This window comes from Oncorhynchus tshawytscha, linkage group LG19 (assembly GCF_018296145.1).
Source record: "Oncorhynchus tshawytscha isolate Ot180627B linkage group LG19, Otsh_v2.0, whole genome shotgun sequence".
NCBI classification, from domain to species: Eukaryota; Metazoa; Chordata; class Actinopteri; order Salmoniformes; family Salmonidae; genus Oncorhynchus; species Oncorhynchus tshawytscha.
Genome location: NC_056447.1, coordinates 26,255,603 through 26,266,809, shown reverse-complemented (window position 1 = coordinate 26,266,809; position 11,207 = coordinate 26,255,603). Strand labels below are relative to the sequence as shown.

The 11,207-nt window shown below is 42.8% G+C and overlaps 2 protein-coding genes across 2 annotated transcripts; both read right to left on the bottom strand.

Annotated features, from left to right (window-relative positions):
• Nucleotides 1–485: 485 nt before the first annotated feature.
• Nucleotides 486–2,949, bottom strand: syt19 (synaptotagmin XIX). Its single transcript, XM_024380416.1, has 6 exons — nucleotides 2,781–2,949; nucleotides 2,527–2,606; nucleotides 1,300–1,710; nucleotides 1,099–1,218; nucleotides 904–1,000; nucleotides 486–793 (listed from the first exon to the last, which is right to left on the bottom strand). Exons 1-6 carry the CDS (start codon nucleotides 2,947–2,949, stop codon nucleotides 486–488), a joined length of 1,185 nt encoding a protein of 394 aa, XP_024236184.1.
• Nucleotides 2,950–5,162: 2,213 nt separating this feature from the next.
• On the bottom strand, nucleotides 5,163–9,055 carry si:dkey-12e7.4 (uncharacterized protein LOC558132 homolog). Its single transcript, XM_024380324.2, has 6 exons — nucleotides 8,804–9,055; nucleotides 6,696–6,747; nucleotides 6,415–6,602; nucleotides 6,156–6,314; nucleotides 5,929–6,039; nucleotides 5,163–5,755 (listed from the first exon to the last, which is right to left on the bottom strand). The coding sequence occupies exons 1-6, from the start codon at nucleotides 9,017–9,019 to the stop codon at nucleotides 5,642–5,644; spliced, it is 840 nt and encodes a 279-aa protein (XP_024236092.1). The 5' UTR covers nucleotides 9,020–9,055; the 3' UTR covers nucleotides 5,163–5,641.
• Between the last annotated feature and the right edge of the window lie 2,152 nt (nucleotides 9,056–11,207).

The window sequence follows — 11,207 nt, the reverse complement described above, 5'->3', positions numbered from 1 at the left end:
AAATGTGGGCTTGAAATTTAGTTTAGAAATTAATTTAACATCTTAAAAAAACAAAATTCCCCCTATGGGCATGACGCCACTGTCTGCACCAATTTTCTAGAAGAAATTGAAGTACCTTGAAAGTGCCTAAACTGCTCGTGGGAGATTTCTTCAAGAAATGAACTACTGAGTAAGAGTACCCTCTAGTGTTCCTAAAAAGGGGGGGTGCAGCGCAACGTTAAATACTTAGCCTACTGGTAATACTTCTGTTATTCACAGGTGATCAGGCACTGCTCATATCAGGTGAGCAGCTGGAATGTATTATTTATCCACACAATTTCAATATAGTAGTCTATATTTCATAGATAGGTGATATCAGTTGTGAGAAATAGCTTGAAAAACTAAATGTCAGTGTAAATCCCCTGTAATGCTGATCCTTCACACATTTCCAATATGCTGTGCATCACAAGAACATAGTCAAAGTAGGTAGACTGGCCTGGCCAGCCTCAGATTAAGAGCTGATGCCACTTTGCTATTGGCTGACGAATTGATCGCATCATCAAACTCCAGTGTTCATCCTCTGAGCTCTTTCCCTTTCCAAAGGTGACCTGGCCAACCAGGCGTTTGGATGACTTCTTGGCTGCAGGGATCTCGTACACTGAGACCACAATGCAGCACTCCCTGATCTGTGGGTCTGGCAGTGTGAACATCATGACTTCGTTGAAGACGGTCACTTCCCTCCAGGTCTTAACAGTGGACTTCTGGTGCCGCAGCTTGAACTGGTTGCAGAGGACACTGATCTTGCCATACAGTGCTGTGAACAGAGTCAACAGAACCTTCATCTACAATGCAACAGTATGCAACTTCAGCTCAATAATGAGTTTATCAGACAAGAAAAGTGGCATTTACCTTGATTTTTTTTACTTGGCTGAGGTGGTGCCCTGATTTTCAGCAGACCAACCTCTAGCCTCTGGAGGGTGGGGAGATACTTCATAAAGAGAAGCACCTCTCCAACCAGGTCCTGGAAATTATAATAATGTATTACTGAAGTCAAGACAGTACACAGACAGGATTGATATAATTTTTTACACATAGATCCAGATAGAGTGTATCACCCACCTTCTGTGGTGCCTGTAGGTCCTTGATGACTTCAAGAGGGTATGAGATTTCCATATCGCACAGATGAACTCTGACCTCTCCCAGGATCCTATGCCTGGAGAATTTACCAAAGTCTTTAACCTGCGGAAAAGAGAAAAAGATGTTGCAATCTGATCTAATTAGCTTGTCAATGTAATTCAAATAATTCTCTCAGTTCTGTACCTCAAACCTGATGGTGATGTGAGGGACATCCTCCTCCTCCAGAGAGCAGGAGAACTGGTCCCCAAACATTGGGCTGTTGCTGTCCTTCACCATATGGGACTGCCACTCATGGAGCACACACTGCAGCGAAGGAGAGGACTGCTCCTCTTTCTCCTTCTCCTGCCCGGCCCATAGCAGCCGGACCCTCACAAAGGGGTCCACACTGCAACTTAAGTCCCTCACTGGCAGACCCCAGGCTTCCAGAAGGGTGACCACCAGTCTGGACTGCAGCTGGTCATAGTAGAGGGAAAAGCGCAGGGAGCCCTGCACCACCACCTCTTCCTGCTGATCCTCCAGGCTGAGCAACTCCACATGGCTGCCCATGGACAGGCAATTGCTCAACCTCCGCGCCTCTTCATGGAGCTTCTCCACCTGGGGAACAGATATGGTCCTTATATCTGTTTCAGTGTGTTTTTAAGAGTGAGTTTTTGAGATGTAAATGCATTGAATTCATTTGTTGTTGTAGGCTGTAGGGTTATTTGACAAAAACGCTACAGTCCCAATCTAATTCACATGACTAACCCTAGTTTGTGAACTCTATCTCTCACTGTATATTACAATGTGTGAAAACGGACTATGGTAGGCAACATTGAGAGAAAACTGTGCCAGCAGCATACCACCCTGCATACAACTGCTGGATCGCTTCTGAAGCTAAGCATCGTTGGTCCTGGTCAGTTCCTGGATGGGATACCAGATGCTGCTGGAAGTGGTGTTGGAGGGCCAGTAGGAGGCACTCTTTCCTCTGGTCTAAAAAAATATCCCACTGCCCTGTGTAGGGTGCCGTCTTTCGGATGAGACGTTAAATGGGTGTCCTGACTGAGGTCATTAAAGATCCCATGGCACTTATCGTAAGAGTAGGGTTGTTAACGCTGGTGTCCTGGCTAAATTCCCAATCTGGCCCTCAAACCATCACGGTCACCTAATAATCCCCAGTTTACAATTGGCTCATTCATCCCCCTCCTTTCCCCTGTAACTATTCCCCAGGTCGTTGCTGCAAATGAGAATGTGTTCTCAGTCAACTTACCTGGTAAAATAACAGATAAATAAAATCCAAGAACAACATGGGTGGAAAGATATTAGTAGAAGCTTGTGGCTCAATGTGTCAGTGATAGCAATGTAGACAAATTAAATGGAGAGTGTTCCTTGTGAGAAAGGAATTAATGGGTACAAGTAATAGAGAGCTCTTACCTTAAAGTTAGGCCTCTGGGTTTCTGTGTGGAAGACTCCAGTCTTTGCTGGCTTGCCATCAGATGAAAGTAACTCATCAACTGCAGTGAATAGAAATATAGCAGCATGAGCCAAAGTCTTATCCCAAAAATGTAGGAGTTTGCTGTTCAGTACTTCAATTTTTACTCGATCTAATTCTACTGTATATTGGTGTTTGACCTCTATGGTTTGACAAAAAGCCAACTGATAACTTAGATTAGTTTTAGTTAACTTACGAGGTTTCCTTGGAGCATATGAGCGGTATCGGTATAATTGCCACACCAGAATGCTCAGAGCAATCAGGAAGAGGGCTGCAGAGATTCCCAGGATACAGTACTTGACCTCTTCAGTGAAGGGCATACGTAGGTCCCCAATGGACAGGTCCGTGGTGGCAAGGAAATTCATGTCTCTCAGCCATGTGAAGTCCTGTATAGCAGGACTCCATATAATTTCAACACTTCTAATGGTCTATTCAAATCATATATTCACTCTCGTATCCTATATGCAAAATGAGTGCAATTCTCAATGGTTAAACGACTTCGGTAGGAACCAGTAACAACCTTTCGGCTAGTCTCCTTCTGGAAATGAAACTAAAATCTCACCTATGGAAAACATTGCTACTTGAACATCGTCCTTGTCTCCCATCTGTCGTTCATATTATTGATGGACATTTAACCTTATAGAGCAGGGATCATCAATTAGATTCAGCTGCAGGCCGATTTTATCTTGAGTGGTCAGGGGGCCGGAACATAATTACATCTAATTTGTAGACTGTAAATTGACGGCAAGAAGCCCAAACAGATATAATACTTGACTAAAACATTATAATTTCAAACCTTGCTTACATTTGTATACGATCACATGTATCTCTCTATTATGCGTGGGAATACTTGGAAACAGACTTCCAAAATTAGAATCACTTGGAGCTGATTCCCTGGTGTTTTCAGTCTTTTATGGCTAGCAATGAACATTTAAAAAAATACAATTTATTTATTTATTTATTTTGCTCAGAAAATTTGGCCCTCCCTGCTATAGCGAGACAACATTCTTTAGTTAGTGTTGCTGTATAACAACTCCTTCATAACCAAGAAAATTACACTGAACAAAAAATATAAACGTGTGTTGGTCCCATAATTCATGAGCTGAAAAGAAAAATCCCCTACATTTTCCATACAGCACAAAAAGCTAATTTATCTTAAATTTGCTGCACAAATTTGTTCACATCCCTGTTAGTGAGCAATTCTCCGTTGCCAAGATAATCCATCCACCTGACAGGTGTGGCATATCCCCCACCTTGTGCTGGGGACAATAAAAAGCCACTTTAAAATGTGCAGTTTAGCCACACAACACAATGCCACAGATGCCTCAAATTTTGAGGGAGCGTGTAATTGGCATGCTGACTGCAGGAATGTCCACCAAAGCTGTTGCCAGAGAATTTAATGTTCATTTCTCTGCCATAAACTGCCTCCAAAGTTGTTTTAGAAAATGTGGCATTATGTCCAATCGGCTTCACAACTGCAGACCACGTGTAACCACGCCAGTCCAGGACCTCCCCATCAGGCTTCCTCACCGGCAGGAATCATCTGAGGGGGGGTGGGGGGGGTTCTGAGAATCTTTCTGTCTGTAATAAAGCCCTTTTGTGGGGAAAAAAATATTTCTGATTGGCTGGGCCAGGCTGCCGAGTGGGTGGGCCCATGGCTGCACTCCTGCCCAATCGTGTGAACGGCATAGATTAGGGCCTAATGAATGTATCTCAATTGACTGATTTATATGAACTGTAACTTAGTAACTTCTTTGAAATTGCTGCATGTTGTATTTATATTTTTGTTCAGTATATATTAGAGAAGTAAGCTAAAGATATATTTCAAAGCAAGTGGCTCCCCAATACCATATTATTACACATTATTTACAAGTGTATAACAATGAAGTCACCCATATCCTTATTCCTTATTCACTGTATTCTGTCCATTCTTTACAATTGCCAGATAGAAATACAGTGACACACTCTGGCAAACACAATCTGTGAGATTTACAATTATAAAAGACTAAACGAAATGTGATATTTGTGAAATAATATTGAATACCTTATGACACAGTCTGTCTGTCCCTCTCCTCCATTCACTGTCATTTGTGTGTTTACATTACCATACATTCGTTCTCTGGCGGACTGACTCACTGATTATTACAGCACCTGACTATCCACCACCTAGTTAAAGAGGTCTGATTAGTTTCTATTGACAGTCCAAGACTGGCTTGTCTTATTCATTTACTTCAAAAGCAGCCTTGACATTTGAAGCTATTCCTCTCTGGCTCATTGTTCCACCAGCACGATTTGCAAAGCAACTGCTAGGTGAGGTTTATCACATGTAGTACCCAAATAGCCACCAGATGAATAAGATAGTATGCACATAAACCTGGGTTGAATTGTTTCAGCAGTCATCTAGTAGTGTTTGGATGTTTAAGTGATCATATACAATTGACTTCTGAATTGAAAATGTCTTAATAGTGTTTGTTTTGTGCAGAGACATGCAGCTCTCTGAGATAACTAGAGCAAAGCAAAAGTATTCCTAACATTTGGAAGAGAAGGTTTTAAAAATATCCACCCACTTCCTTGTTCCTCATTTCTCAACACTTGTGTGCATAACTTTTATTTCAGCTAACATCAGACAAACTCCTACTATGCGTCATAGGGGAAATAACAGAGGATAAATGTTATTTTCCAGGATACTGTATGTTACTATATTTCTAAAGACACAAATAAATAATCTTCATAATACTCTTCAAATACTCTTATCCTAAGCTGAAAGAACAAATTCCTTCAAAGACAAACAAAAGACTGTCCACTATTTGCTTCCTCGACACTTCAACCTGTTGCACATAGGCCTACAGAACAATTAACTTGCCTCGTTTTAATAACATAGGCTAGGCATACAGTTTCAGTGTTACAGCAAATAAATCTGAATGTCATATGGAACATTACATGATGCATTTTTTTCATGCAAAACTGCTATCTAGGTAGTACATTCAACTTTGCATAGTCAAAGCATAAACATGTGCAAACCAACAACTTATAAAATCATTCATGGTGATATTCCAATCACCAGGGTAGTGGCTCCCCGGTGTAGTGTAGAAATGACCCATGATCCTTTTCAGTCAATCCACCAATTACTGACAACACAGAAGATATGCTCTCCTCTGGACTCAAAGGTGCCTGGATGCAAAGGGGAAATTCTAAAGATTATTCATTATCAATGATTCCCTAAAAAAATGACTATTTATTCTCATGGGGCTATTACTAAAATAGTAAAAGTACGGATGTAGGGACAGATATTGTGATGCAGTGTGCATTATGTTCTCTCTGTTGAGAAGAGAATAGAGGCCTACCTCTGGTCCGCCCATGTCAGTGCGTACCCAGCCAGGGTGGAGGCCCATGCACAGGATGCCATCAGCCTCCAGATCCACTGCCATGCATCGGGTCACCATGTTCAGAGCACTCTGTCAATACAGAACAACTTGTTGTCAGAGCCATGTCACTTATGTTAGTCAGGCTTATATCTGCTCGACACCTGTCCACATTTATCAGGTTGTCAAATGACCAATGATACACATACCTTGGATGTTCTGTAAGGATACCACTTGAAGTTCTTGGCCCGGTCACCCCAGTTGAGCTCGACTGACCCTAACAAGGAAGTCATGTTGATGACCGCAGCTCTATGGATGCCCATGCCCGTGCCTTTGGCAGCTGCCCTCTTCAGCAGGTGTAGGACAGCCTGGCAGAGATACAGAATGTGAGAACATTTCTATTTCTCTCATGCAGGTGGACTATCATGTATTTTTGTTTATGTAAAGATAAAAATTAACAAATGAAACCTTAGTAATCATAAGGGGGGCCACAGAGTTGGTGTGGAAGTTCTCCAACATCTTCTCAGCCGTGACTGTCTCAAAATTGGCGACAACATTGATTCCAGCATTGTTGATTAGACAATTGAGGCCCAGCTCCTGAACAAGCAGGTCAACGTCTTGTGCAGCTTTCTCTATGCTCTCCTGACTGATAACATCTGGAGAGGAGGCAAAGTCAGTAAGAAAACAATATGATTTTTTATATAGCATTATATCATCCATACAAAAGTTATTGATTTAATTATTCTTACCAAGTGTTATTATATGGATATTTGGATGTCTTTCAGCTAGTTTCTGGAGTTCCTGCAAAACACAGAGAATTACTTCACACAACTACATTGCACATGACAGATCGGCATTCACCAGTGATATAGACTAGACATAAAATAGTAAATCCGGGACACTCAAATTAGTATGATATGTTACGTTTGGTATGGTTACATAAGACAGAAGGTTACTTAAGGAAAAAACACAGAAGGGTGGATGGGTAGGGTGTATACGATTGTCTATCAACCCAAAGTTTGCTTGTTTGAATCTCATCACGGACCACTTTAGCTACTTTGCAACTACTTAGCATGTTAGCTAACCATTCCCCTCTAACCGTACTTAGTATGTTAGTTAACCCTTCCCTAACCTTAACCCTTTAACCTTAAACCTAGCTAGGTGGCTAACGTTGGCTAGGCTCGAGGTTAGGGGTTAAGGTTATGGTTAGGAGTTAAGTCAAAGGCTTAGGGGAAGGGTTAGCTAACATGCTGAGTAGGTCCAAAGTAGATACAAAGTAGTAAGTAGTTAGCTAAAATGCAAAAAAGTAGTCTGTGATAAGATTCGAACATGCAACCTTTGGGTTGCAAGACGTTCGCATGACTTTAAGCCTAACCATAACCCCAAACCCCTAGCATAGCTAACATTAGCCACAACAAATTGGAATTTGTAACATATCATACATTTGGTAAATTTGTAACATATTGTACGAATACAAAATTAGTCTGTTTGAGAAGGTATGAGCAAATGTTAGCCTACATCAACATGTAAAAAAATATTGAGAATATGCAAATGACCTATATGATAGACCTTACGTTACATGACATACCCTCATAAAACTGACCATCCTACCGATCCTCAACTTCGGTGATGTCATTTACAAAATAGCCTCCAACACTCTACTCAACAAATTGGATGCAGTCTATCACAGTGCCATCCGTTTTGTCACCAAAGCCCCATATACTACCCACCACTGCAACCTGTATGTGCTCGTTGGCTCGCCCTCACTTAATATTCGTTGCCAAACCCACTGGCTCCAGGTCATCTATAAGTCTTTGCTAGGTAAAGCCCCGCCTTATCTCAGCTCACTGGTCACCATAGCAACACCCATCAGTAGCACGGCTCAGGTGTATCTCACTTGTCACCCCCAAAGCCAATTCTTTCTTTGGCAGCCTCTCCTTCCAGTTCTCTGCTGCCAATGACTGGAACGAACTGCAAAAATCTCTGAAGTTGGAGACTCTTATCTCCCTCACTAGCTTTAAGCACCAGCTGTCAGAAAGGCTAACAGATCACTGTACCTGTACATAGCTCATCTGTAAATAGCCCATCCAATCTACCACATCCCCATACTGTATTTATTTATTTATCTTACTTATTTGCACCCCAGTATCTCTACTTGCACATTCATCTTCTGCACATCCTACCATTCCAGTGTTTAATTGCTATATTGTATTACTTCGCCACCATGGCCTAGTTATTGCCTTACCTCCCTTAACCCACCTCATTTTCACATGCTGTATATAGATTTTTCTACTGTATTATTGATTGTATGTTTGTTTATTCCATGTGTAACTCTGTGTTGTTGTATGTGTCGAACTGCTTTGCTTTATCTTGGCCAGGTCGCAGTTGCAAATGAGAACTTGTTCTCAACTAGCCTACCTGGTTAAATAAAGGTGAAATATATATTTTTTTAAACACCATCCCCAATAAAGAATACTGTAATGAATACTGTAATGAAACAGGCAGAACCCTCGAACTTCCAGCCCGAAGTCCATCGCGCTATCGACTGTGCCGCAAAAGCATCTTCGTGCGGTAAAGTCGATTTCCGCGCTTATAAACCCAGGGTCGTTAAATGACTCCCTCCTTTCATAGAGCGCGTCCTCGCGCTAGCTTGCGACTCTACATTTTACAGGAACGCGCTCACCGGCCAAGCACACGCACTGTCGTGGATGTAAGGTCTGGTCACTTCTGATACCAATGTAATAAAACAGCAGAGTCGATTTCCGCGCTTATAAACCCAACCCAGGGCCGTTACAATACTGTAGCCTAGGATACGCTCAAAACAAGACGTATAACATTTCCGCATGTGTTTATTTACCTGGGCCCCGCTCGGGTTTCTGGCCGTGGCAATAATAATCTTGTCCGGATCAGAGCTCCCTGCCACCAGACTTTCCACAACTCGCAGACCGAGGCCTCGGCTGGCTCCTGTCACCATTACCGTTCGGCAATTTTTAAAAGCACTACTCATGGTTATTATGAGAAATTTGGATTTGTTGTGGGCTATTTCTTCGTATCTAATGTAGTGAGTAATCATACCATGACTTACTAAAGTGGCTTAGCCTAGTCACATGATTTAAAGGCCCAGTGCAGTTATACACGTAATTTCCCGTGTTTTATATATTTCCACACTATGAGGTTGGACTAGAACTGTGAAATTGTCAAAATGATGATAATGTACTTTTAGTGTAAGAGCTGTTTTGAAAAGACCTCCTGAAATTTCAGTCTGTTTTGGTGGGATGGAGTTTCGGCTTGCCTGGTGACATCAAATTAGTTAAAAGACCAATAAGAAAGAGAGTTTCAAACCTCTGTGCCAATAACAGCTACCTTCCAGTTTTGACTGTGTGATCACACTCTCCGCAGCTGATGTGAGTAAGACCTTTAAACAGGTCAACATTCACAAGGCCGCAGGGCCAGACGAATTACCAGGACGTGGACTGCGAGCATGCGCTGACCAACTGGCAAGTGTCTTCACTGACATTTTCAACCTCTCCCTGTCCAAATCTGTAATACCAACATGTTTTAAGCAGACCACCCTCGTCCCTGTGCCCAAGAACACTAAGGTAACCTGCCTAAATGACTCTCCGACCCTTAGCACTCACGTCTGTAACCATAAAGTGCTTTGAAAGGTTGGCCATGGCTAACATCAACACCATTATCCCAGAAACCTTAGACCCACTCCAATTTGCATACCGCCCCAAAAGATCCACAGATGATGCAATCTCTATTGCACTCCACACTGCCCTTTCCCACCTGGACACAAGGAACACCTATGTGAGAATGATATTCATTGACTACAGCTCAGCGTTCCACACCATAGTGCCCTCAAAGCTCATCAATAAGCTAAGGACCCTGAGACTAAACACCTCCCTCTGCAACTGGATCCTGGACTTCCTGACGGGCCGCCGCCAGGTGATAAGGGTAGGTAACAACACATCCACCACGCTGATCCTCAATACAGGGGCCCCTCAGGGGTGCGTGCTCTGTCCCCTCCTGTACTCCCTGTTCACTCATGACTGCACGGCCAGGCACCACTCCAACAACATCATTAAATTTGCTGATGACACAACTGATCACCGACAATGACGAGACAGTCTATAGGGAGGAGGTCAGAGACCTGGCTGTGTGGTGCCAGGACAACAACCTCTCCCAACGTGATCAAGACAAAGGAGATGATTGTGGACTACAGGAAAAGGAGGACAGAGAACGCCCCCATTCTAATCGACGGGGCTGTAGCGGTGCAGGTTGAGGACTTCAATTTCCTTGGTGTCCACATCACCAACAAACTAACATGGTCCAAGCACACCAAGACAGTCATGAAGAGGGCATGACAAAACCTATTCCTTCTCAGGAGACTGAAAATATTTGGCATGGGTCCTCAGATCCTCAAAAGGTTCTACTGCTGCACCACCGATTGCATCACTGCCTGATATGGCAACTGCTCAGCCTCTGACCGCAAGTCACTACAGAAGGTAGTGCGTACGGACCAGTACATCACTGGGGCCAAGCTTTCTGCCATCCAGGACCTCTATACCAGGCGGTGTCAGAGGAAGGCTCAACATTTTTTTTTCCAGACACCCTAGTCATAGACTGTTCTCTCTGCTACCACACGGCAAGCGGTACCGGAGTGCCAAGTCTAGGTCCAAGAGGCTTCTAAACAGCTTTTAACCACGAGCCATAAGACTCCTGAACATCTTATCAAATGGCTACTCAGACTATTTGCATTGCCCCCCCCCACCCTTTTACACCGCAGCTACTCTCTGTTATTATCTATGCATAGTCACTTTAATAACTCTACTTACATGTACATATTACCTCGACTAACCGGTGCCCTGCACATCAACTCAGTACCGGTACCCCCTGTATATAGTCTCGCTATTCTGATTTTACTGCTTTAACTACTTGTTACTTTTATTTCTTATTCTTATTCATATGTTTTAAACGGCATTGTTGGTTAGGGGCTTGTAAGTAAGCATTTCACTGTAAGGTCTAGGTATTCAGCACATGTGACAAATATTATTTCATTTGATTTCAAATTGGTTTCTAGAGCTCCGAGACCACTACTATCTCCAAGCAATAAGACTGCTGAGTAGCTAATCATTGGCTGCCCACCCACAAACTATCTGCGCTGAGTCTATGCACACTCACACATATTCACCACTTACTCTGCTGCTACTATTTATTATTTGTATTTATTCTGCTGCCCAGTCACTTTTACCCCTCCT

Excerpts from the sequence above, each read along its gene's own strand:
- syt19 (XM_024380416.1), bottom strand. The coding sequence starts at position 2,949 with ATGAATTTCCTTGCCACCACGGACCTGTCCATTGGGGACCTACGTATG. Across the intron at positions 1,711-2,526 it reads CCCAGAGGCCTAACTTTAAG|GTGGAGAAGCTCCATGAAGA; the intron begins GTAAGAGCTCTC and ends TCTGTTCCCCAG. Across the intron at positions 1,001-1,098 it reads ACCTACAGGCACCACAGAAG|GACCTGGTTGGAGAGGTGCT; the intron begins GTGGGTGATACA and ends TATAATTTCCAG.
- si:dkey-12e7.4 (XM_024380324.2), bottom strand. The coding sequence starts at position 9,019 with ATGATTACTCACTACATTAGATACGAAGAAATAGCCCACAACAAATCC. Across the intron at positions 6,748-8,803 it reads GAAACCCGAGCGGGGCCCAG|GAACTCCAGAAACTAGCTGA; the intron begins GTAAATAAACAC and ends TGTGTTTTGCAG. Across the intron at positions 5,756-5,928 it reads CTGACATGGGCGGACCAGAG|GCACCTTTGAGTCCAGAGGA; the intron begins GTAGGCCTCTAT and ends CTTTGCATCCAG.